The sequence below is a fragment of the Episyrphus balteatus genome, chromosome 4 (assembly GCF_945859705.1).
Source record: "Episyrphus balteatus chromosome 4, idEpiBalt1.1, whole genome shotgun sequence".
NCBI classification, from domain to species: domain Eukaryota; kingdom Metazoa; phylum Arthropoda; class Insecta; order Diptera; family Syrphidae; genus Episyrphus; species Episyrphus balteatus.
In genome coordinates this window covers 14,467,362-14,495,018 of record NC_079137.1, presented here as the reverse complement: position 1 = coordinate 14,495,018, position 27,657 = coordinate 14,467,362, and the positions used below count along the sequence as shown (strand labels likewise).

Below are 27,657 nucleotides of genomic sequence, written 5' to 3'. Positions count from 1 at the left end.
CTATAGGTTTGTTAGATCGCCTGAGAAAGTGACGTAAAATTGTATTTGCTTTTAAGATTTGTTCTATGCCAGGATTCAATTATCAACAAAAAAAAGGAGAAAGAAGAAAAATTTTTCAGGAAGAAGTCCATACACCATTCAATAAACGTGTCGTATGCCATCTTCACGAAAGAGGGGGAGAAAGTAATAAATCTGGGAATTGTTTCCCAAAAATCCAAAGAAAGTTCAGAAAAAAAAAAATAATACACATTTCAGCTGTGCAATCTTGTCACGGGACACAGGAAGAAAAACGAACAAGAAAAAAAAAAAATTGCGCACAATTGTGGCATAATTCCTAAAGATGCAACCAAATGTTTGGTACCTGATATACGGAACTTGGACCAAGGTATTGTCTGTGTTCAAAAGTGTCGGCCTAGATTAATCAATCTCAAGAAAAAGAAGAAAAAAGGTAAAGGCGCCTGAAAGGAAGGCATCTGGGAAGGACTTCTTATCTATGTTGCTATTATTTCATTGTTCGATTTTTTTTTTGTTTTGAAGGATTTCCGTCCCCTGGTTTTGTTGTTTTTTTTTTTTTTTTTTTTTGTATTTTATGACATTTTTGATGTCGTTTTTATTGGGTGAAGTTTATGCCTCCTTTTTTTGATCTAAATTGGTCACTGATGGTTATAGAGAGTAGGGTTTAGTTGTAGAGCAAAATTATTTTCTAAGAATTTGATACGGAATTGACGGTAAATGCTTCTGGAAGAGCATTATTTTGTTAAAGAACATCTTTTGAAATTTTGAGTTGAAACTGCGCCCATACATAAGAAATGATTTTTGACCATCCAAGATGATTACGGATCTCTCATTATATACCATGACATGACTACAGCTACATGAAATTGGGTTCTTGTACCCGAGTGTGTACATGTTTCTACTCGGGATGTTTGCATACAAAAAAAATCATCTCATCGACGCAGCTCATAGGTTCAAACTCCCTGGGTAACTTATTTATTACCACTTTTGTCGTGAAGTCAAAAATTACCTGGACGAGCACAGAGTAGGAGTTTAAAACTACTGCCCAACCAACATATCTTCGAGGCCTTCCAAGCAATAGTTGGCAAGGTCTATGCTGATAATTACAACATATCTATAAGCTTCACTTAAAGCAAGGGACACACCTATCTTATTGCTAACCTTGAACTGAAAAGTCCGCTTTGATAGGCCGATACTTTACCGTTGTAGTGTGGGCACTTTCATACATTTTCCTAATGATTAAGAGACCGACTAAACTATCGGCCGATAGAAAGTTTGTAGTGTGCGGGGCTCTTATACTAGCAAGCTGCTTCCATGAGCACTAGTATTACAAGACTGTAACTCAAAATTTTTCACTGGGTTTGTTAAAAAACTAGCACATTAAAAGCATTCAGGCCTTGACACATTCAATCTAGCTTTTCATCATTAGGGTGTCACAATCCGCAGGATATCATAATGCATCAATTCATCCAACAATCCTCACCTATTAACTTAAGACTTAATTAAGCCCCACGTGTGTCAAAATTGTGGCTTCAAATGCTGTATAACTCTTCCATCCTTTAAAGAAGCTCCTCTTGTTTACCCACTTTGTCCGACATATAAAGGGGCGTATTCAAACATTGTTTAAGCTGCTTTTAAGAAACACTCGAGTTTATCCCATTTGAATTGCATTGGAAAAACTTCAGTTTAAGTTAAACAACAACTACTATGAATATGGCCTCTGAATAATCTTGAAGTCTTGCTTCTTATAAAATTGTGGTTGATCATCACACTCGCAGGTTTGACAAGGTCGATTCAGTTAAAAACGAATAGAAGGTTTTATCAAGAACTTTTCCGAGTCTTAAAAGGGTTCATATCTGATCTCAATAAAAATAAAGGTAACAATTTCGTCCCACTGATCGATAACTTCATCAAACTATATGGTAATCTAAGCATTCTTCCGCCATTAATCTGACACTGTACCTGATTCTCTTTTAAACGCCAGAACATCCCTTCTATAATCTTTTCTATTTCAAGTACAGAAAGACACTCAACATTTCAAGCATCCTGCAACGGGAATCCTGCAATGACGCATGCAAAAATAATTCGACAGCCTAAAAAAATATTGATAAATGATGATTTGTAATTATTGCGCATCAGGTAAGGAAGGATCCCTCATTATTTTTTTGTGCGTAAATTTAGTTTCCACCCCATGCAGAGCAAGCGACTTTCTGACCGCGTGTACAATATGTGACGGCTCAAAGATATGATGCTCTATGACACCACCAAAAGGACGAATTAAGGATACGCTATTTCCATTCAACATCATTGTTTTCACGTTTCAATTGGACACGCTGCTTATATCATACGGGTTTGCATGTGCATTTGTGCAATATAAACCACGTCAGGATTAATAAACAAATAAAACTATACCTACCCTTATTTGCATAAATTCTAATTATGACGGACCACTCTCTGTTTCTATATGTACTTATGTCCATCCGAGTTCAGCCGTGTGGACAGAAAAACTATTCCGCGAACGCGTGCTAAGGGAATTAATATTTTTTTTTTTTTTTCTATTACTGTCAGATTCCGCGGGGTTTTGTTTCTAAGTTAACTTAAATAAAGAATTAGGGGTGGCGGCTGGCGTGAACCAGTCTTACGGAAGGACGACCGGCAGCACCAACAAAGTGACCCTTTTCATCCTAATTTGATCAAAATTGTGTGTTAGATGAACCTTAGAGGATAAGAAATCCTGATCTAGCGCGATAACGTAATCAAAAGACTGTTGAAGGATGATTTTTCCAGTTTTCTATCAAAAATTGTTCTAGTCGTGTGTTTGCCTTAGCGCGTGCTTTTTTAAATTTGTTTGTTTGTTTTAGGAATTTTTTTCAATTTATATTTTTATAAAAAGAAAAGAATATCTTTTATGGATATTTTTTTTAGGGTGGACGTTGGAGATAAAAATACAAAACAGGATTTAAAAAGTGTATTTTTGCGGTTGTAGACAGAGTTTTGTTTATTTATTGTTTGCATTCAAATGAGGCATATTAGTAAAGCAAGATAATAATTTGAACGGATTAAGATTGCAAAGATGATTTATTGGGATTAAATGATACGGCTAGGGAGAGGGTGAACTTCACCACAGGCATAGTTAAGTCAAAAAATGCTTTAATGAATCAAACACACAATTCACAATAAAATTGTATTGCATCTCTCACCTCATGTCGATTCGCGGTCAACAAAAATTGTAAGGATCATCCTTTGCCACCACTGGAAGAAGATAAACTGGACCGAAATCCCATAAAGTAGATATTGTTTATTCCCGGAGCCGTCCGCATTCACCCTTTGAAAGTTCCATTACGCAGGGCAGTGATAAGAAGCGATTTTTGTTCGACACTTTATTTCCCCGCGTGAGGATTTGTAACTCTCAATTCTTAACTTCTTCTTCTCCATCTGAATTTTTATTTTCAAAATTATGTTGAAGAACTCTCAAAACACCGCCAGCGCGATGAAAATTCTTTCTATGCAAGTCATCGGTGAGATCTTTAACAAACTTAAACCATTTATTTATAAGCGTTTTAAGGTAATTACTTAGTTCGCTGGCTGATTTTGTTTCTTTTCTGCATCTTTAGATGTGATCGGTGCAAAACGAAGTTCATTTTCTTCAAAATAACGCGATACAACGCGACATGACGATACAGGGTAGAGTTGCCTATTTGCGGCCGTCTCCAGTTACCGGCCACCTTTCGCAAAATCGTTATAACTAGTGATTTCAAAAGGGTTTATTTCAAATTTTCTTTCGTATGCTGTCTTAACATATAAGAGAACAGCATAAGAGCAAAATTTTGGAATAAACCCTACGAAATCCCTACTTATAACGATTTTCCGAAAGGTGGCCGGAAACTGGAGACGGCCGAAAATAGGCAACTCTACCCCATAATGCGACACGACGACGCGAGACGACGCTACATATAACGCGACACGGACTTGTCCGGGACATGTTCGAATCATGTTCGGGAGGTAGACAGATTTTGTTCGGGACATTTTTGGGGCTTTTTTGTCCTGAATGAGTCTCATTCTGGTTTAATGGCATGGAGCTCCTCTTTTGGTTCTGACATTGAAGTACTGTACTGTTTACACATTTGAGTTAATGTAGGTACTGTTGGTGTTAAGCTCTCTCCAGGTCTTCGGTAAATCCTTTGCAGCCCAATTTTAGCCTTTGTCTTTGGTGTGGTGGTAGTGATTATGGATGTATACCTACATGAAAAGATGTCTCCACTGAAAAGTCTTCCTCTGCTTTTAGTTCGCAAGTTTGCCGGAGATCACTTCCCAGCAAATATCCTAGACCTGAAGCAATGCTTTATATGAACCTACTATTCTAAAAATGCGTCCTTTTTTTACACAAGACAAGATTTTATTTCTTTTTGAATGCATACATTTGTCAATTTCCATAAATCACAAAATGTTCTTCCTCATTTAAAAAAAAACGTAAAAAATCAATCAGAAACCTGAAGAAGCGTGAAATTAGAAACAAAGCATAAGAAATACCCGAAGAAATGTGTACCATTCCTCAAGGACATGTCTATCAATCAATATTCAATTCATCTCTACTAGACGAACATCTTCTTATTGTATCAAATGTGTATAATATAGAACTGACATATCCCTGACATTGTGATCTTGTCACGCGATTGATGATCAAGTCATCATCATCATCATCGTTTCGTGTTGTCATGAATAATAAATTACAAATTTAAATGTTTCTTTCATTGATTTTTTTTCTTCTTCATGATTGCGTGTTTTACGTATCTATGTCATTATAACATTGTTGATTGTGCCCGGGAGTCATCTCAGATCTCCATCAAATATTGTGTCACTGTTTCTGGAAGTTTGCCAGCTCTCAAATTCCTACTGCAAGGAAAAACATAGCCGTAGGCGCATTTCCGAATTATTGTTTCTTCTGTTTTTTCTTCTGCTTGCATTTGTATTTTCAAAGTGGTTTGTAAGTGCAGAAGGACGTTTTTACAGAGAGGAGTCCTTTTGTATACATAATGTACGTAAGTGATCTTCCGGGATTCCTTCGCATGGAATCAACAGCACCTGGTGCCATTACATTGCCTTGAGCAATTTTTCCTTTCTATTCTTTATCATCTGCGAAATTAACCAATTCATTGTTGTGCAATAAGGAAAAGAAAGGGCAAGGACATACCTCTACGTAGAAGCCTTTTTTGCTAGTAGTTCTTATATGAATGTGTACATACATACAAAATATAGATGCTTTTCTCTCTCTACATATATGTAGAAGATTCACATTACTTCAATTCGCCCTCTCTAAAACATTATACCAAATAGAATTACGAATCAGGATCAATAAGAAGTCCTTTAGGCATTTCATAAGAACGCAATAAGAAGTTTTTCTCAGGACTATCTATGATATTTTTTTTTGCAGGAATGATAGATTTCTCATTTCGATATGCTATCGATTTGTCGATAACGAAATTTTCCAATATCACGCCGATTTGGATTAATCCGTTAAAAATTGAATATAAAAGGAAATTGATTTTATTTTGTCCTTCGTTTTTCTTTGGCTGTGACATTGTCAAGTAATAATCCTTCGAAAAATATTATTTCAAGCACCTTTTCAAGGTGATCTATAATAACACAGCTTATATGCAAAAAAAAATCGAAACAAAAAAAATATATTGAAAATTCTTTAAAAGGATCGATCCTTGGTGTTTGTTTTACACAGTGTTTTATCTTTGTTTTTCTAGGCACAGGATATTTCTTTAAGAAGAGCAAATAGTTTTTTTTGTACATCTTCCATTCTTTATAAGATCGAACTTGCATCTTTGTTTGCATTGCCTTAAATTTATTTAATTTGTGGTTAATGATTCAAGGAATTGATATATGGCAGATTTATGAGACAATAAATTGTAGAACAACTAATGCGTGATAGAGAAATAAAGGGATGAAGAAATTTTTCTTTTGTTTACCTGCAAAAATCATAAATAATAATTTTTTTATGTGAGAAAGGTAAAAAAAAGTAATTATTTGATACATTTGGCAATGAAGAAATATATCATATTTTAGACATATTTCTGGAGTTTTTCACTTTTCATATAAATCTTTGAAAAATCTCCGTTTCGGTTAAGGTTCTTAATATTAAAGACAAAATATTTCTCATAGAAAATATTTTTCTAGAAAAAGTAAGTTTCTTGCTTTTAAATATATCGTTGCGAAAAATAGTTGCAATCCGAATTTATTTTCTATTATTATCAGTTTTGAAATCAACGAGTAAAGATAGAAATAAGATTTACAACATGAGAGAATTTAAAGTTTTAATTGTTCCTTCTGAACCCAATTTTAAAGGTTTTGGTTTTTTACACAGAAATGTAGATTCCATATGAAACAAAAGGGGTTGATATGGAAGAACATACGGACGAAAAAAAATGTTGAGAAGGCCTTTCCAATACAGTTTTTTGAATTGAAGTGTTAATAATGTAAGAAATTATTTATTAGGCACTCATCTGCAAATTTATATTCCCACTAAATCGCCGCGGGCTTCTTAAGATGCCTTACTTCATTTTGTATAGGTAGGTATTTAAAATTATACGAAATAATTTTTTGTATAAGGCTTAAGAATGTGTAAACTATATTTCCTCTAAAAAATTTGTTTGCTCACTAACGCTCGCAATTTATATAAACTGATTTTTCATAAATTTAAACACTTTGTTAAGGAAAATTTCTGCTTTCGGCCGTCAATTTGTTGAACTTCTTTAAAATGATTAAAAAGAGCAATTTAATTCAGTAAAATTTGCGCTGTGTGAATTCCGTATTCAAACATTTCAAAATATGAAAGATTCACAATCCACCAAACTTTTCTCGTTTTAAAACAACAATTTTGCTCAAATAAAAATTTGAATAATTTATTATATTTATTAAAAAAATATTAAATTATTGATAAGTTTCTAACAGAGGAAAGCAAACATCAACATAAACAATTCCCATTACCTAGTTATTATATAACTTCATTGAAAAACTTCCAACTAGATGATGGATAAAAATAAACAATAGCACGGAAAACGTAGAATATAGTATCACAACTTTTTTAGATATCTTTTTCTTCAACTCAAAATCCAAATTGAATCACAAATTAAAAGAAGCTATTAGTCTTAAATATTTCTAAAACTATATTTTGATGCAAATTTCGTCTCTATACGTGAACCATCGCATCGGTTAGGACGAAAAAAGAAACAAAAACTATTTTTCTAAAAGAAATACAGGTGATTCAAAAATATTATAATAATTCCTATCTTCGTGACCTTATTTTTGAATACAAATTCAATCCTAAGTGGGCTTTAGGTCTGGTTTATAAGTTTTTTCTATCTTGTCTCTGACGTTTCGACCGTGTTTACAGTCTGCTTCAGGGCTAATTATTTAAAAAAAATAAAAAAAATTATAATAAATGCAAAAAATCTATTATCTATACTTACAGAGTATTCTTTTTTTTAATTTTAAGAATTTAAAAGAAAGAAACATATCCGGCTTCTTCCTACTGATAAATTTTAATTTTTTAATTTAAATATGGCACTCAGCGAAATTACATTACAGGTTGTTTTAAAAGTGTCAATTTTACAAATTTGAGGCTAACGTGATACGTGAAACTAGCCTAGGTTAGGTTAGGTTGAAATGTCTGTTAGCTGTTGTGATACCATGATTTTGCAAGGAAATTCCTCACTAATTAAACCATTTGGAGCTTTTAATGAAGCAGTGAAGGTTGAAGATGTCAGTATTAATTTAGTTTTTGTTTGAAAATCAAAATTTAAAAAATTTTACATTTAAATTTGGAATGTAGATTAATAATTTCTGCAAAATTTCATTGATAACGATTTCTAACGATTTTGATTTGTTCTAAAATTGGCCTTATTAAATGGCTCAAATTCATTTGAATTGTTGTTATTTTGTTTGATTTGAAGAACGAATTAATTTTTTTTTCTGATATGTATGTACGTTAGGGTGTATCAAAATGCTAAACTATGAAATTTTCAAGTGTAATAGCTTTTAAAAGTTGCATTGCTTATTAAAATTAAGTTCTGCGTTTACAATTTTTGTTTTTAATACTATCTTTGGCTCGCTCAAAATAGAGGAAGAAATCGAAGAAACTTGTATTTTTAGAGATTTTTGAAATATACGTTTTTTTTAACTGCGCCCTTTGCATACAAAAAATATATTAAATATTTTTAGGCTTTCTCGTGAAAGAAAAAACTTTTAAGCTTATATTTGTTGAAACTGAGCACTTAGTAAAGAGGCTGCTAAATAATAAGTGAAGGAAAAAAAATCATTTTTTCATATAAAATGGCTTTTTTCGATATTATAATACTTTTTTGCATATTATTAAACCATAGACCCTAATACAACTTTTGAGCACTATTACATTGCAAAATTAGAGTCCTTTTTTTCGACCATACAAAAGTGACACACCCTAATGTACGTACATTTAACAAATCTTATTTATATAAAAACTTTTTAAAAAATAAAGCAAGAACAAGTTCGTGAGATAGAATCGTGCATTTTGTTTTGATCTACGTAGATATGGAACACCTATTGTCTTAAGATTGTTATATCAATTTTGAACTTGAACTTGGACGGAAGATTTGATACTTTTTTCAAAATGATTGTCAAAAATCATTTTCCTAGGGGCCCCGCAAATTTACTCTTGCACACGCCTAATTTTGGCCTAGCGCCGCCTCTGAAAGTGGATTTCGTCATAACATCCGTCGTGCGTCTATCTGTACACATTTAATCTACCTTAACAAAGTCTATCTTTTGATGACAAAAAAGATAGAAATGATAAAATTAAATAAATATTCATATGAAAACAGAATTTAATGTCGCATTGTTAAAAAAAAAACTGTCATAATCTTCATTTATCATTTCATGGTTTTAAAAATTATTATTTATAGGTTAAATATAAAGAATGTATCATTGTGTATGTTAAAATATATCTATTTCTTATGCAAAAGTACTGATGTGTTAAAAAATACTGCCTACCTAAGTACCTACAGCATAGAGCTATGGACGAAGCAAAAGATTGTAAGTTCAAAAATTATGTTTTTATAATAGGTATAACTTAAATGCCTTGCTTACTCTAAGCCTTGGAAGAAGTACGTAATCCCTAAAGCGTTTTTTTTTTTCATTTAAATAAAATGTCGAACAAAATGCACATAAATCAAGAAAATACCATGTACGCTTGTCATAATTGCATGCTTGTCACAGAATACCACTTAAAGTGCTTTCTTATATTTATGTTTAAATGAACATTTACTTTGTTCCCTCTTCTTATATGGGACAACGACAAAACAAAGAAATCTAATCTAACGAAAAAAGGGTTAAGAAAACTCCCAAAGCAAACTGTCCCACATTGAACATTAAATATAACAAAAAAAAAAAACACCATCCTACTCGTATTCGGTGTATGTAGAAGGACGACAAGAAAAAAAAAAAGGATCAAATTGTAATTATTTTCTTATTTCGTAAACATGTTCTTCTATTTTAAAATTGTATTTTCATAACAATTCATCCTCATCAAGAGGTTGTCATAATCTTTTAAGAAATAATTTGCATATTTAATTTCTCCCTTACGACCATAGCCGCCACCCAGTTTTTCTTCAAAAAAAAAAAAAAAAAAAAAACAACGACAACGACAACAACTAGAAGGACTATAAAAAAATCCTTTCCCAAGTCTTTCAATTTTTTTCCAATAACGTTTTGTTTTTTGGCGGCGTGATCTTTTTGTTATTTAACAAAAAATAAAAAAAAAATGTCCTAAACGAGAACAATGTCTTGACTTTGATCCTGTTTATTTTGTCTTTGTCAAATGTTTTGTTATTCATGAGATTCTAGAAAACATTAAAATGAAATAAATTTATAGAAATTCAAAATATTGAAGTTTTTGTAAACACAAATTTTTGAACACACGATACTTTGGATTAGGAACTCAAACAAATTAAAAGGGTTTACTACCTAAATGAAGCAATAAAGGCACATGTGCATAGTTATCGAGGTGACATCTGTTCATTTAAAAATATTCTGTGACGTACTGCGAATCAAAAACTAACTAATAACTGACATCTCTGGTCACAAAAACCACAATGAAAAATTCTACGTTACCATCATTAATAATATCCAATTTGGTAGACTAATTGTCAACTCTAACAGCATTATTAGAGTTACAATTATTTACAAAAAATTATTCACGGTCTACAACTAATAGCCTCCCAAATACAAGCCATAAATGTCCGTTGCCATTGTCCATTAAAATCGATTCGCGAGCTAGAATCATTAATCAAAAAAGTTGCAAAAAAAAGAATATCTTGATTAGTGTGCAGTTTGTAACTGTCACCCTTTTTACAATTTATTAAATGAAAACCATTTATTGGTCGGAGTTTTAAAAATTTTCGTTGAAATGTCCTGCGATTCGTGTCATTCGATGTTTGACATCATTAACTCTGCCATCAAGTTATGTAGAGTGCATGTAGAGGTTCCTACTATATACACCTTGAGGGCACGTCATCGCTGACATATGGCGCACTTTGTCCACGATTTCACGATTGCACAAAAACCGGTGACTTATGGACTTCAATCAGCGGCAGCGACAGCACAATGTCCAGTATTGCACACGGCATGGTGCATTTTGTTGTTGAGGATATTTCGGTGCAGCGTGAAATAAAGGGTGTTCATTTTAAGACATAGAGGAAGTATACCTTCTCTATGTTCTCGACATCAATGTCAGAGCGATATTTAGTTAAACTTTCAGAAAGTATAACTTCAACAAGAACGCACTTTCGGAGAGGGACTCAGGTTTATCGAATTAGCAGCAGCCTAAAATCGGTTCCTTAATCTTACCTTGTATATAAAAAGTTTACTTGGAAGTCTCCAGGCCAAAGGACACTGAATTAACAGTTCCTTTTCGTTCACTCGAAAACTGAACAAAAAATTGCAGTTTTCTACGTTTCCGTATTAATCAATACATATATATGTATTTACTGCGTAGAAAAATATTGACTTACAGAAAAAACACCCTGTAGCAGGAAAATACCATAAAACATTGCTACTGTTCAGTTGAAAATCATTAAACTCTGCTTACTACAAATTGTTGGTAATGTTTAACCAGAGACTACGCACATATGTCATGAGTTTTGAAATTTGTCAAAGTATTGACACTTGGTATATGGGAAGGTGGATGCTTTCAGTAAACAAAAAAAAAAATATGCAAAATCACTCTTGCATGACATTTAACGCCGACACTGTGGTGCGATCGGACCAAAACAAACACGTGCCTTCGTGAAACTGATAGCATCAGATGTCAAAAAAAAAAGAAAAATATAAAAATTTTATATCAAAAACGCCATAATGCAATTACAATTTGATTGTCTCAATCAACATTAATGACAGACTCAAATTAAGACCAATATCCCACAACAAAAACCATAATGTGTCCTCTGTTATAACAGTAAGCTATGTGTAGGGGGTAGTGGGAGTGAAATTTTAAGGGTTAGTTGTATTTCGAATAAAGGACTGAAATTAGAAGAACATTTGACAATTTTTGGTGTTCTATATGTAATTACTTTATTTTTGATTAAAGATAACACCATCAGCACCGTGTGCGTTGTGGGCGTACCATACCTTTTATAGGTGCCGGAAGCTTGACACATAAACAGATACTATTTAGCAAATACCTTAGGTCGGTGTGGGTGAAAAATGTAACAGTAGTTGTGATCTTAATTGCTTTTTTATCTTAATGTTCATCAAAATGAGTTGCGGTTGAACCTTAACATTGTCATTCATCAAAAATCAATTTCCTATAGGAAAAAGGCGATGTAATCCAAAGTTGGTTTTTTTCTGTAGACCGGACGATAGTGTGGGCTTGGCATTGGTAATCTTGTTCCATATGATAGTATGAGAATAATGGCTTTTGAGTTTCTAGCCTAACGACTACGTAGTAGGTACTCCTGTTCAATCGAGAAGTGGCAGTACCTTTTTTGGTACAATTGCGCGCTTTCCTAGAAATTTCCTTCTTCGATTGAACCAAATTAGATATTGCCTAATTGTCGCTACTCGATTGGTTGTAAAGAAAAGGCCCAAGTCTTGAGCTTTGAGCAATTTGTAAGAAAGCTAATTTGGTGTGGAATGTCTTCCACAAAAGCAGGGTTTGAATTACGCCATACGATTACGATCATACGATATCATTTTGACATATTGGAGATCATGTTCCAAGCACTTACATATCTTAGGAATTGCCATGATTTTTACAATTTTACATTTTTCAGTAAGTGGCTGTTGGTGATACAGTTTTAGAGGCTAGAAATACTATTTCTATCTGCAAGAGTCTATTAAGAATAAAATTAAAGTTGGAAAAAGTATCCGGTCAAATCATTTTTTTTTTCCAGATTGGAGTAACTGATTGCTTTGGCAATATCCTGGGGTGCTCCTGCTCATGGTTTGAATCAATTGCAGGATTAGTGTCACTGAATTCTGTTTTATCCAATTTTGAAAGGGAGCAGCAGACAGGGATTGCGGAAGGGTTTCGTGTGAAGCTGACTCAGAAGTAATCTGCAAGTGCTTATGCCGTTTTTGCTTCCCCATTGTTCGCGTTAATAATTTTTCGCGTAAGAGTATTTAGTTACATAACTCAGTTGATATTCCTAATCATCTGGTCTAGAATTCATTGACTGAAGTCTCCTGTGGATTGTATTTCATTTCATGTTAAACTAGTTCAGCTCTGGTTTGATACTTAGCTGCACTGCACTTCTTGGCCCGAGTTGGGAAATGACATTATGTGAACCCAACTAACGAATTTGCTTCTATAAATAGGTGGTACTTTAGCTCCTATAAAGCTTTATAGAAGGGATATTGTTTGTTGGGAATATTGGAGTTTCATGTCAGCTATTACCCTGCTTTCGTTGTTTTAGTGGTATCTTATGTGTCCCATTAAAATCATCACAAATAACTTCATTAACAAAATGAAGAATGTTTTCAAAATACTCGTGGAAGACTTTTCACTGATCTCCAATACAGCTTTCTTTCCTTGGTCCTTAATTTAAATTGAAAAACAAAAACAGACTAAAAATATTTGAAATAAAATAAAAAAAAAAAAAAAAAAAATGAAAAAAAAAACTTGATTGTAAAAAAATAGAGATGCCGCGAATAGTGATTTGGCCGAATACCAAATATTCGGCCAACAATATTGTGTATTTTTCTTACTCATACGTGACTTTTGTCATGTTATAACCTGTCTTATTCTATTTCATTGCATGTGGGCCAAAAGATTAGAAGAATTTTTTATTTAATTTGCGAGTGACAGAATATATAATTGTTTTCGAAGATAGACGTAATCGTTTAGTTCGGCCCAATACCGAATATCAAAAAAATAGGCCGAATACCGAATAGTGGCCCAATATTTGTGGCATCTCTAAAAACAAGTATGCTATGAAATGAAAACTGCAATATCGAAATTGAGAACAAAGTATTTTATTGCAGCAAGTAGCTTCTACAAGTAAAAATATTTCAAAATCGAAAATCTCAAATTCCAGTTATTTTTTAAAACAAAACTGCCATACGAGTAGTCAATTTTTTTTCTTAGAAAATTTTATCTTATGGTTAATTGTCTGTTTTCTTGTTAAAAACCAAAATAAAAGGATAAATACCAGTAAAAAAAATGACAAAAAAAAATTAAATAAAGTTTGCTTATCAGCATCGTTGTTTCTAAAAGGGGTTTATGTTTTAGAACTGGAAACTGAGATTAATTCAGATGATGTGTATATCAACGGTAAAAAGATTTTGAAATCCATTTTACTGCTTGAAAAACTCAAATGAAGGTGAATATCCTCTGAAGTTCAGGACTATATTTTCACTGTTTGAACTGGGAGCATTAAATTCCATAAGACCTTTATACGTAATCGTTGCGTTGTGAAGAAAATCCATCTATCGTTGTTAGTTCTGAATAAAACTTCCAAATTGTTTAGATTAAATTTAAAAACAATCTTACGTCTAATTCGACCTAATTTTTTTTTAATATTTTTTCATAAAAAAAATAATGAGGCTGAGGGTTGAAATTTGTGAATCATAATCTGTTCTCATAGGGAAAAGGTTCTTTTCAACCACATGATCTTACTTGAGTGTTCTCACCTCAGCCGCTAAGAACAAATTTTCACAATTATGTAAAAATCTACTTATATTTTTTTATGAAGCTACGCACCTAAGACATTAGCCAGATTATAAAAAAAAATAAAAAAAAAAAACATCTTATGCGTACGAGAATGATACAAACTTACCCCGAAAAACATTTCCGTCTTCTCTGACAGCTGATGATAAAACTGACATGCATTTCATCTTTGAAGGTTTCTCGAGGTAGATAGTTGTTTTTTTTTTTTTGTCAGGATGTGAATTTAGATTATTTCCTTTTTTTCCTTCAAAATTCTCGCATGCATGTTCTGTGCAGTGTACCTTGGATAATTATGCTAATATCATCCAAATCACAACAAGAAAAAACACATCTCTCCTGTGTTTCAAAAATCTTGACTTAAAAACGTCAAGAGTGAGAAAGAGTTCAAAGGAATCTATCAGTTTTTTTTTTAATTTTTTTTTTTATTTTTAGGGGTAACGATATTATTTATGACGGAGCCTTTGTCGCATCTTTTACGTGCCTCCTAATGGATTTCAAATAAAAAATAAATTATATTTTATGTTAATATACATAACTGAAAAAAAAAGGATATGGAATATCGAAGAGTAGCAACAGTACCTACCTAGATTATATGTAATTTTCCAGTTCAAATATTCTCGAAAATTTTTTAAATTGTTTGTAAATATAATTTGATAGTTTTGTCTGTAACCCTGTATTACGGAATATCTTGTGTTGCTAATCTTTAAGCCATATAAAATTAAAAACACATAAGTTCTAGGATCAAAAGGACTTTGTGTATAATTGCAAAATAAATGTTTTCTCGAAAATTAGGTTTATCTTTTTAAAAACATCAAATAAACTTTAAACTATTTGATATCTCTAAAATGATGTACCTTTGCAAGCGAAGGTAATTTTCTAGTTGATGAGTAACTACAAAGCAATGCGGCTATACATAGTTTAAAAGAAGAAGTTAAAGGAAACAATTATATTTTTAGGGGGCCCTAAGGTAACCTTAACCAACATTAAAGAACTCGACCTTGTCTTTTTGAGGTTCCAAGGCAAATTTAACTGAAATTAGGTGACATTTTTTTTATTTAATTTAATTTTTTTGTTCGTTCTTTTCATTTGAATTATCTTGATTGTAAGATCTAATATGAAAACGAAGAGTTATCAGTTCTATCCCATCAGTAGGCTCATTAGAGCGCAAAAGCCCGAGAAAATATGACAACAAAGGAGATTCACTTCACTTGCTTGCATCGTTGCACCCTTATTTACAAAAATTTATCGAACTTTGATCATATTCCTTATTGTTATTTTAGTCAAAGGTTTTCTGTTGTTTTTTTTTTTTATTTATTTTTTGTGCGATTTTACCCTTTTTTCAAGGGTTTTTATGTGTTTTTTTTTCTGTTGTTTGGTCGCAGTTTATAGGACAAGGGGTTAAGTGGCTGCTGAGAGGATCTCTGTGATTTATATGGGTGAAAAAAATAAGTACAGCCCATATTTTTTTGGTTAATGTACACTTGAATGATCAATCTATCATTTTAATAATCAGTTAATAACCCTTTACATTATGATTCGCTTTTGTGTGCCATTTCGTAAAAAAATGTGGTAAAACGTAGTTTTTTTTTTGTTCAGATTTGAATGAGTTTTGTGTTAGTTGCTTTCTCGATGTACATTTATATTGCCGAATATTTATTACAAAAATTGTGTTTATATCCTTTTTATTTTCAAGCATGAAAGATGTGAGGAGAGTTCATTTTTTCTCATTGGTCAATTAAGAAGTTCACGCCGTCATTTGTTAAAAGTATTTTTTCTAAATGATTTGCTAGTGATTTAACTGAAGAATGCCAATGATATTAATAGTTTGAATCTAAGCAAATATAAGTCGTTTTTGAAAAAAATCAATTCAATTCTTGTTGAACACTTCAACAATTAAAAAAATTTATATTTATTAAATAAAACTCTAAAAAATTTACACAAAACTTGTATCTTAAACGAGTACCTATCTTAAGTTTTGAAGTGACTCGAAGAAATTGTGTTAAGTTTATAAATTTCAAAAAAAAAAAAAAATAATTAGGAGAACAAGATTGCATTTGTTTCAACTTGGGAAGAATACCTATTAATTATGGTCGAAGGTTCCATTTATTATCTGCTCGTCATTACCTGCCGTATAGACTATATATTTTTTGTAAATATTTTTGAAACTTTTTTCAAATAAACTTTTTTTTAAATAAATAAGTAAAAATGCACAACAATAAGATTTATTTTACAAGAGGCTCAACGCAATAACTTAAATATTTAAGTTGAACATAAACTCTTATTCCCAAGTTTTTCCTTTGTGTTAACTGTTACATAATGCTTTAAGTATGTCGATGTAGAACTTAATTCCTTAACATTTGTTTCAGCAAACGGCTCTAAAAGTCAAAACTCAACTGTGTCAATTTTTGGATTTTTGAAATTTATTCATCTATTAAAGTTGATTAGTTATTCCAACCTGCGTATCCTCGTCAAAAATATTGAAAAACAGTAAAATATTGAAAAACAATTAAATTGCAAACGTTTAAGTATGAACTTAATTGTATTTTATCATCACCAGGTTTAACAGGCATTAAAATATAACAAGAAAGTAAAAAAACGCCAATATCCGAGAGCATTTCGATTCGGATGATACTTAGCAACCAATTCAAATTGCCATCACTTCAAAACAAAGACCATAACATTTTTTACAACTTATACCTGCCCTAGAAAGTCTTTACTTTGCTTACTTCTTTTTACATAAGAATTCAACCTGCGAACCAATCTACATTTTCAAAATTAATACCAATTAATTTTATTGTGAATCGACACCCACCTGTTCTAAATGATAATCCCGCATACGTATTTATAACAGTCATCAAAGACCGCCAGACAATCCTTCTCCTTTCACAATGCTGGTGAAGTTGTCCGTCTGTCTGTCTGTTCGTCTTTGTTGTTACTCCCTGTTTTCTTGGTCTGTGCTCTGTGCTGTAATATGATAACAAAAACAACAAACAGAAAAAAACAACCATTTTCAACACGTGCGGGTGATGGTGCTCCTACACACACCTAAGATACATATATCCTATTCCCATCAATGACGAAATAACACGAAACATAAAAACCAAATTTTTATAAACAACACAACAAACAATAAGTATAAAAGAAATCGAACAAAAGAAGATGTTAAAAGATCCTTATCACCTATACACAGAGCTCAACATGGTATTGGTCCTCCTGGCTGGCCTGGTCCCGTTTACTCAATAGTGGACATGGACACGAGTCAAAAATTCATAGAAATAAAAGAAAATTTTTTGAACCCAATTGGCGGGCAAATTTTATTTATGTTGATTTGAGAGCAAAAGAAGAAGAAAAAGGATCAACAAAAAAATAAGGACACATCAATGTAGTTTTATGTTTGTATGTGTGTAACTTTCAATTTTATTTCAATTTATGAGAGTAATTTTTGAATGTATGTGCCGTCTGTGAAATGAGAACAACATTTCCTTTCTCATTCTGTTGTATGAATTTTGAAAAGGATAAAACACAATCAACCCTGTTCAATTTCTTTTCGTATTTTTCTTTATCCTCCTGTTCGTGCTCTCAACCAGACAAACAGTAGCCAAACCAGAGATACCCAAAAGAGATGAGAAACTTCTGACGTCATACGCGGTTTGCCTACAAGCTGCTTTAGACATTTTTGGATAAGTATGCGTGAAAAAATATACATTTTTGGCGAAGTATGCGTGAAAAATTGACATTTTTGCTTAGGTGTGCGGAAAAACACCGTGGCTACACTATGTGTGTTTTTCACATTTATTCACGAATACAAAAGAGATTACAACAACACGAAATAAACAAATGGGTTTTGGGGGGTAAAACGTACGAAAGTTTCCCATCTCCTTTGGGTATCTCTGAGCCAAACTGAAGTTGAAATTTTGAATCATTCACCTTTCGTATGTTCTGTCGGATGGATGTGTTCCTTTCTTAACGGTGAATTTTATATCTTTATTTAAGATAAAAAAAAACTATCTTTTGGATTTATACCTAATCGGGAAGAAAAGTGAATTTCTGTCTTAAATCTCGGGAAGAATAGTGACAAGAGATATTTTTTGGCTATCAGTGAAAATAAATACTAAAAACCCAATCCATACAAAAACAAACAGATCTTGTGAATTTTGGTGTTGAACAAAAAATTTAAAAAAAAAATTATACAAAATTTTTGTGGCGCGCAGTGTGAAACGAAATTTGGAACATTTTTTTGGATTATCTATTTTTTCTAATCATTAAAAAGGTGAGTTTCTTTCTTCTTCTTCACTTTGCATACTAAACGAACCCTTAAATATCAACCCCTATATTCATTTCTAAACAAAATGTGTAAGATAATAATTTTGTACTAGAAGCCCCCTGAAATAGATACCGTTATCTAAATTTAAATAAATGTGTGGGAAGTTTGATCCTCCCTTATGATTTTTAGGAATCATTTTTTTTTATGATATCTAAATATGATACTACCCCTGTTATAATAGTTTTTTTATTTTATTAAAATATCAATAAATAAAAATTATTTCCAAAAAAAAAAAGTTGCAACAGTTTTGTTTGTGACAAACCTTAACGGTGTGGTAATGTGTGTTTCAGTTTATTGTGTGGGAAAAATTCTTTTGTGTTGGGTAAAAATTGTCATTGTGATGATTTATGGGTGAAAAGATCACTTGTGGCTTTTGGAGGGTTGACACTTTATGATTTTTATATGCGATTTGTTAGTAAATTTTCCCTAAAAATTTATTAACTTGACGCAAGGAAAAACCCTAAAATAAATTCTTGGGGGTATTTTTCAATCCTTCGCAGTAAGAAATAAAGGGGCGACTTTCCATTAGGGTCGCACGCAAAGAGTTGTGATTTTATTTTTTACAGTGAGCTTAGGGTCTCAATAGAATACCTTTAAAATATTAAGGTTAGGAAACACCCCTAAGTATGATTAAAAAATAAATATTTAAATTTTTCATACAAAATGTATGCAAATGACGACCAAGAAGAATTTGAAGTTTGAGGCGTATAAAAGTTGAGATGCGTATGGGGGGGCATGCTGCCCCCCTGCAACCCCCCTGCTTGGGCTCACTATAGGATTTGAGGTGGGGACAAGTTTGGGTATGTAAAAAGAACTTCAAAAAAAATTTTTTTTTCTTCGCGGTCGTCATTTGCATTCATTTGTATGAAAAAATGAACTTTAAAAAATTAATTAAAAATATAAATACACGTTTCCTAACTTTAAAATTGTTATTTTTATTACTTTTAGTCATTAATCTTTCACATAAAATTATTCGCGTATTAAAATTCGTGCGACCCTAAAGGAAAGTTGAGCCGAAATAAATATGTGGTGGTTCATTTTAAAAATAACTGGGTAGGTATAGGTCCTTCGTTTGGTTGGTAGGCAATGTAATGATGAAGAAGTAAAATGTTAAACTTCAAGGCTTTGTTATGCAGGACCGCAAATAGTGGATTTTAAATTTAATTGTAGAAGAATGCAGTCAAAAAAATTATTGTTAGTGCAGTAACTTCAGTGTTCAGTCACAGTTAATTGGCTGCGAGTTTAGAAAGATTACGTTATTTTTTTTTTAATTTGAACACTTTCTTTATGAAGAATCTTTTGAGTGGATACCAACATAAATGACGTATTTTTTTTTCCTTTTCATACGTCAAAATATCTTATGAGAAAAAATGTGAAGTCAATTCTGAAAAATATTGTATGATATACGAACTACTTTTCTACAACTTTGATCTTGAAAAAAACATGCGGTGGTGGTTTCATCCTAACGGGTGTATATTTATGTTGTATATTTTTACGAATAAATCAATTAATACACAGAATTTACCTTGAAAACTCGCAAAATTGAAGTACACATGATTAAGTTCAATATTCAATTATTTTGCGTTACGGGTGTGACATAAAACACTTGATTTTTCAATTTTAATATTTATTTTCAGTATGACTGTCACAATAAGACACAAAATGATGAAATAATATCAACAAAAATTCAATTTCACATTGTTGCGGGTGCGACAAGTTAACGTTTCGGGTGTGACATTTGATATTTTTTGCATTTGATTTTGATTTTCTAAATTGGGTCTTTTAAGAAAGTTATTATCTTCTTTTTTACTTTACTTTTTACTTTTTTGTCTAATCGAGAAATGTGGTTATTCAATAAAAAAAAAAAAAACAAATATTGAATGTCATAAATAAAAAGGGACTATAATATACGACAACTTTGTTCAAAGCACAGTTCTTTTCTTTTTTCAAAGTAGGTACATATTTGTCTCTAGTTAAGAAATACCCCCTTAAATTGTTCTTAAACTTCATAAATTTTTTTCTTCAAAAGTTCTCACCAATTTATGAGCTTCATTAAATTTGATCATAAAATAGAAAACTTAACTTTGCAACAAACAATCTTTAAATTTCCATGAAGTCACAAAATATCCGAAATTCTGAAATCAGCAGTATTGAGCTGAAAAATAATTTGTTCAAGTCGCATTATTTCTATAATACGATAAGGTTTCCCAGGCTTTCATTGTTACGTGAAACTTCTCTTTCAAATTTCCCTATTCACATGCTTCCCACCTTTTTCCTAATAATATCTCCAAATTCTCATTATTTGTACACTTCATTGATCTTGACCTAACAAAAAATAAAGAAAAAAAAAGCATTCAAGTCGATAGCCATTATCATCTCGTTTCTAACTAAGCATTTAGCCCATAAATGTACAACTTTTTCTTTCCATTAAAGGTACGCGCCATCACTTGAGAATATACAAAATACAAAAACCACTGAAACACTTAATACCCACTTCTAAAACTCACTTGAAATCCCATTAAATCTGCATTTCTGCGGTTCCCTATTCCTATATCGAGTGATCCTATATAAAAAAGAACACATATTGGCTCTTGAAAAATGAGGCCTGCTGCTGGCGCTAAATGAACTGGAAATAACCGAATAAAATTCTGACCATTAAATCCAAAAAATGGATAGCAAAAAAAAAATCACATAGCTAAAATTATTCACAAAAAAAAGATTGGTCATGATTTTGATGTGGCTGATGGCAGGGCATACATACTAGATGATCGTCGTCCCCTTGAGAGTTGATCTTGGATGTTTTTTGTGTTTGTTCTTTTTTATTAACCTTTACCTTGAAAGCTTCACACTAAATCGAACAGCAAATAAGTAAATTTCAACGGATTTTTTGGCGGGAATATATAATTCCTATTATATTAGCGAGAAATCCGGTTCTTCTTGTGCATACGACGAAAACACATCACATAAAATTATTTACATTCCTTTGAAAATTGGCAAACATGCGAGTATACACACAAAATTGTTTCTCATTCTTCTTCTGGGTGTGCTACTTCCGTTCCTTTGATTCTCTCTCCTCTTCCGAGTTAGTTCAGTTCCGATACAGTCTTTTATATGAGTTTTTATTTGCAAAAAAAAGGAAGAAACAAAAAATACCCAGAGGACATTATTTGTGTTTTGTATGTAGCGCGATATCCAGCTGATCCAGTTTTACAGTTTTATTACAATAGAATGAAAATCAAAAGACATTCTTCTTCTTCTTTTTTTAATCGTTGATCCTTATAAGGAAAAAAAAAAGAAAAAAGTCCTTTGGGCTGTTTGTTTGCAGCCGCACAAATTACGCGGATTCCTTTCAATTTCTTGATTGGCAGATGAAACTTTTTTTTTTTGTTAAATTGGCAGTGTGGTATTTTTTTGGCAAGGATTTTTATATAAACTAGTTATCTGTCTGAAGATGGTTTGTCGCTTCTAAACAGGATCAACTGGTTTATCTAGAGAAAAACATGATCAATTTTGAAAAGAAGATCCAGTTAATAGAAGATGACGTTGATTTCAGGTTCATAAAAAAAAAAAAATTGTTGAGCTTCGAGAAATTTTCGCAAAAGGTTGCTAATTTTTTTAGCGACCCTTATTTTGTATTGAGATAGGATTTGAAAAACTTGTTTATGTTTCACACGATATACGGGGTCACTGGTCAGGGACGTTATGAAAATAGAAGTAGGTAGTCTTCATTTGTTTATGAAGGGATAATGTAAGTATACCTAGGGAACTAGTTATCTCGTTATAAAGCAAGTACCTATTCGTTTCATGCAAATATCAATCATATTAAAAAAAAAAAAATACGAAAAAACGTGAAGTTGCAATATTTCGCAGTGCTTTTGGGAACTTTATAGATAAATTTTATCAATCTCTGATACACTTCAAATAAAAATATATGTTTAGCAAACAAGCTTTTTGAATTCCTTTTTTTCGTTCACAACCTTACCGATTTATAATAAAAAAAAAAATAAGAAACATTACGCAACAGTTTTTTAAAGAACTAATGTTTTGAATATTTCAAAAAATTAACATTTTTAAATTAATTTTTTTCGCAATTTTAAATTATCTTGTACTTTAAAAAATACTTTAGAATTAAGCTATTAGCTTATGAAAGAATGTTTAAAAAATTGTTGTAAAAGATGAAAATTTTGTCGTTTCTTAAACTGCACACAACTCTTTCTTTATTATTCTGGCAATTGGAAAACATTTTCTTCAGTGTGGATAAACAATGATGTATTGCCATTTTTAATCGAACTAAACATTTTTAATTCATTGTGTATTTGTGTATATTGTCGCAAAGAAGTTCTTACGTTTGCATAAAACCGTTTGCTTGTTTTTTGAGTTTTTCGTAAACAACTCCGGTTTCAACTTTTTTTTTGTAAAGAAGCGTTAGAATAGCCGTATTATTAAAATATTTCAAAAAACTAAGTTTTCGATTTCTTAAAAAAAGCTTTGATTTTTTTTAAATCAATTTTTTGAAAACGGGTCTATAAATAAATTTATAAATTTCGTTTTGTTGTGTGGATTCAGAATAGCATACTTTTTTTTTTGAAAATGATAAAATTTCTTGTATACAAAATATTTTTAAAACGTTCTATGCGATGGTATCCTTAAATGAGGCATTCAGAGTAAATAATCCAGTAAAAGTCCACTTCTGTACAATTTGATATTTTTAAGCTTTCAAAATCTCTACAACTTTGGTACACAAATTTTTTGTATGTCTGTCAAAAAAAAAAACTGATGGATATTTTTATTTTACTCTATAACTTTCTTTATGTATCGATAATGTCATTGTATTTATTCCTGAAAATACCTTCCATTCTACATATAAAATTAACCACTTCATTACATGAACCAAGAGAGCAAGTTCAAGTACCTGCATGAATGTTGAGTTTTCTTTTCTGTTCTCAACGGTACGAATGGAATAAACATATCGATGGTGTTGCGCAAAATGGGCCAATCTGCAATGTGCTAATACGAAAGATTGGCTCTTTTTGCGATATTTTTTGGTACTTTTGTTTCATAATTGACCTGCAGATTAGATAAGTATGAGGCAATCGACTTGAATTCTTTGTATTTTAGAAAAATCGCTCGTATTCGAAGTCATCAAAATGTTCTACGGTTTAGACAAAAGTTAGAGTCTTCTGTCCTAGTTAAGGATTATTAAGATAATTTCTTTCTCCAAATTTTTTTTTATCAGAAATTTGTAATCATATTATTTCTTAAATTTTGTTTCCTTTTTAAATCTTATTAATTAATAGACACACAATCTTAGATTTCATGAAAATATTTTATGTCATTCATGTGTCAAATGGTAGAATAAAAATTTCGCACCCTCAAGAGTTCATTTCTAAAAATTTGAAGAAAACAAACTAAACGGAAAAAAAACAAGTTCACCCCTTCGAATTTTTGATATTATGAAAATAAAAATTAATAAAAATTAAAAACGAAAAAACTGAAACAGAAAACAACAACACACAGGACATTATAGGACACAACACAGGACCCGCTTCTTTTTTTCCTTATCTTGACAAATAGTTTCTTGACATTGATAAAATGTCTAAGTAGGTAAAAGTTTCACGGTTGAATATAAGATAATTTTTTTGTACCTACATAAATATCCTTCTTTCTTTTTCTCACTCATGCCTATTTTCTGTGATTGTATCCCTTTTTTTTAATAATAATAAATAAAAAGGACTCTCTCTCTCAATTTCTACCTTGTCCCGTTTTGGAACATGTTTTCAGCTTGGTTGAATTTCCTATCATTTTTTCGACCAGTTGCTTGATATTTGTTCCCTCTCTCGTTTTCGGTTTAGGGAAACATGCAACATTATAAAATTTTTAACAGAAACAAATCAAAAATTTGACAAAACTGAGATCCTTTTTTAGGTACGGCGAGTTATATGTGTGAGTGTTTCCGGTGAACTGGTATTGTTTATATTGCAGTTATCAGCCCGACACTGACCCATATTGTTTGGTTTAGATGAAGAAACAAACTATTATGCCCTCTTTTTTCTATATCAATAGTCCTTGTATGCATAGGGTACACACACACGGTTGAGTAACTTTTTCAATTCGTTGAGAGATTGTGGACAAAATTTTGAAGAAATTACACAAAAAATAGAAAACAAATAGAATAATGACATTCGAGTGGAGGGAAAATCAAATAGAAAAACAAAGAAAAAAGCAAAATATTGAGGTGAAAAAAACGTTTATTTTGCCAGAAAATTGTAGCTGTTTTCATGCTTCGCTTAGCAATAATTCCCTAAATAGCAATCAGCGGTGATTTCTTCTGTCACTTCTTTAAAATAATTTTTTGTGTTTTTTTTGTATATTGGAATGAAATTGCTAAATAAACTATAAAATTGATTTTATAACTCAATTCGCAGTTCACTACGTATCAATACAAAAGTATTGACACCACGTGACAAAATCACTGTTCAAACAGAAATTTAACTTAGACTCAATCGAAAATTCAAAAACAGCTGATAAAGTTGAAAAGCGGTATATTTGCTATTCAACCCCTCTTAAAGAATTTTTAAGGACACACAGATAGGTAGGTATCTACTCTTCCTTATTCAAATATTTACTTTCAAGACCTTAAGAAAAAAACAACCATAATTTTATCCTGTCTAACACGTCGTACATTCACCAAGTTTTTTTTGTATCCTTGGAATATCGTCCGCAACTTTATGTAAATTCATTGTCCTCAGACAAAAAAAAATTGCAACTTCTTCGCAAAACCGTTAGACATGAACAGGATCAGGAAAAGAATAAAAAAAAAATGTATCAGGAGAATAAAAGAAGCAACACACCTGGACTTTACACAAATACACTTCACTGCTTTAGATATTTTTTTGTTGATGGTAAAATACGTTGACAGTTTTTCTTAAAGATATATCTTTATTGTACGTTTCAATTGAAAAGAGATCCTTTTTGCTTTTGATCGATTTGAAATATGAGATTCATTCAATTCCTTTTCTTTCTCTCTTTCTTTAACATTCAATACAAACATGATTGTAGTTTATTTTCATCATTTACTTATATGTTTCCATTTTTTTCCTTGTATCTTTGCAGATTCTCCTTCAAAATGTTGAAATGGGCAGTGAATGGTCCTTATTCCAAGCAAACATACTTGCCAACAGTTGCAGAAAACACAACCACTACAACCACCACCAACACAAATCATCATCATCATGATCAAGATTACACAATCCGCCGTAGGAGTATAACAACAACAACAAACACAAAAATAACAGCAGGAGCAGATGTTGCGTCATCGTCGTCGTCATCAACGTCTTCAAGTCGCCGTCGTTGTTCCCTTCCAGCAAATTCTTCTACCGCAGTACGGAAAGTGTGTAGGAAATTATCAGATAATTCTTCACTGAGAAGAAAACTGCTGCTCGTGGGACAGGACAACAAAGAGAATCATTTGACATCTACACCTTTGCCATTAAGTATGCGGAATGCGAGTCCTTTAAGAAAGTTGGGTTCTCTGAAAGATCTTAGCAATATTACCCCCGATAAGTTTGTTGCGAGTCCAATAAGCCAGACGCCGAAGAGAATCGAAACACCTCCAAAACCACAATACGCATCGACACTGCCAACATTCGGTGTGGAGTATTCACCATGTGAACTTGTACCAGGACCAATATTGGCACTGAGAGGCATAGGAATTGCAGATAACTACTTCGAAAAACCAAGATATCTTACCCATGAATTTAAGGACCTCAACAATCAGAGGGGTGAAAAGCGTCAAAAAATGTCGTCATCAGCTCCTCCTGCAGCTGATGAAGAGTCATCATTGAGTTCTTCTAAAATGGGCGATCTAACGTTGGAAAAAATGATCGATGCTATCCTAGAAAGTGCCCGAAAAGAGCGCAAAGTTCCTAAGGCTAAGCAAACTGCTCATCACCATGTAATCATGTCTCCTACTTATACTCCAGCTGACGATCCAGCAAGTGACCTTCACGAGTTCTGGGATCCTCAAAATGAAAAATACCAACAAGAGCAGGATCCACCTCCTCGCCATCCAAAGGTGCCATTCAATGAGCGTGAAGTTCGCACGCCAGAGACTTTTGATAAACATGATCCACCATTGGATTTTCAAGACGCTGTAGCTTCTTGCCAACTTCGACGTCAACGAGCGGTAAGACGAAAGCGAAAACTCAACGAACTAAAATCAAGTGTAAAAAATTCTGCTCAAAAACTGCTTAAACGAAAGAGTTTCGGCGATCGTTTGGATACACCCAAGAAAAAGGGTGCAATGAAGGCTTTGAGGAATATCAGTCCGGATAGCGGACGAAATTCATCAAGTGATCTCGAAGATACTCTTGATGGTGGAAACTATACTAAACGGCGATTATCATTCTCTCCTAATGATTTAAATGATAATTAAAATTATTCCTAGTAACGAGTTTAAATTGAACTTAAATATTGTTCGTATGAATTTTACGTAACAATAAAACTCTTGATGAATTTATTTATTTTGTTAAAAATGGTTGAAAGAACTACAATCTATTGAGTTGAATTATTTTTAAAAAAAATTATGAATTATAGCAAAATGCGCTTATTAGTTTTATTTAGTTTTATTAGTTTTTTTTTATTTTTTATTATTTCTTCTTAAGTATTTGTTTTTATTTAATTTATTTTATAAGTTGTTTAGTTTTAAGAAAATACATTTGGACAGAGAAATTTTAATTATGTGGCTTTAATTGGCAAAAGAAATTTTTATTTAATGAACAAAAATGAAGAAATATATACTTACAAATAAAATAATTGGTTTTTGTGTTATTTTTTTTGTGGAAAAATGTTTGTTCTTAATATTTCAGTGAATTGATAAGAAAGTTTGTTAACAGTGCAACTTATTCTAAAAAAGGACTGATAAGGAATACATCAAATTTGGAACTTTAACGCTGAGGTTTTTAGTGAAAGAGAGTAAAAAAAATTTCTTTTTCCCCGAGACTTTTGAAATTTTGTTCTAAGGACAAAATAAACGATTATCAGAAAAATATACTTACTAGCTATGTAGTTTTGAAAAAGTTTAAGGACCAAAGGAAAAAAAACTCGTTTGTTG

General features: G+C 31.9%; 1 protein-coding gene and 1 long non-coding RNA gene across 3 annotated transcripts; one reads left to right on the top strand and one right to left on the bottom strand.

The window, feature by feature from the left end:
* The first annotated feature begins 60 nt into the window (after positions 1-60).
* On the top strand, positions 61-27,142 carry LOC129917826 (uncharacterized). 2 transcript variants are annotated; one of them, XM_055998004.1, is made up of 2 exons: positions 61-448; positions 25,659-27,142. In XM_055998004.1, the coding sequence occupies exon 2, from the start codon at positions 25,672-25,674 to the stop codon at positions 26,977-26,979; it is 1,308 nt and encodes a 435-aa protein (XP_055853979.1). In that variant the 5' UTR covers positions 61-448; positions 25,659-25,671; the 3' UTR covers positions 26,980-27,142. The 2 variants fall into 2 exon arrangements, with proteins under 2 accessions (XP_055853979.1, XP_055853978.1); XM_055998003.1 differs by lacking the exon at positions 61-448 and adding an exon at positions 18,172-18,491.
* LOC129917827 (uncharacterized) lies at positions 3,871-14,598 on the bottom strand. The gene is made up of 3 exons (XR_008772868.1): positions 14,331-14,598; positions 5,207-5,328; positions 3,871-5,148 (listed from the first exon to the last, which is right to left on the bottom strand). It is a non-coding gene; the product is annotated as an uncharacterized LOC129917827 (long non-coding RNA).
* Positions 27,143-27,657: the final 515 nt, after the last annotated feature.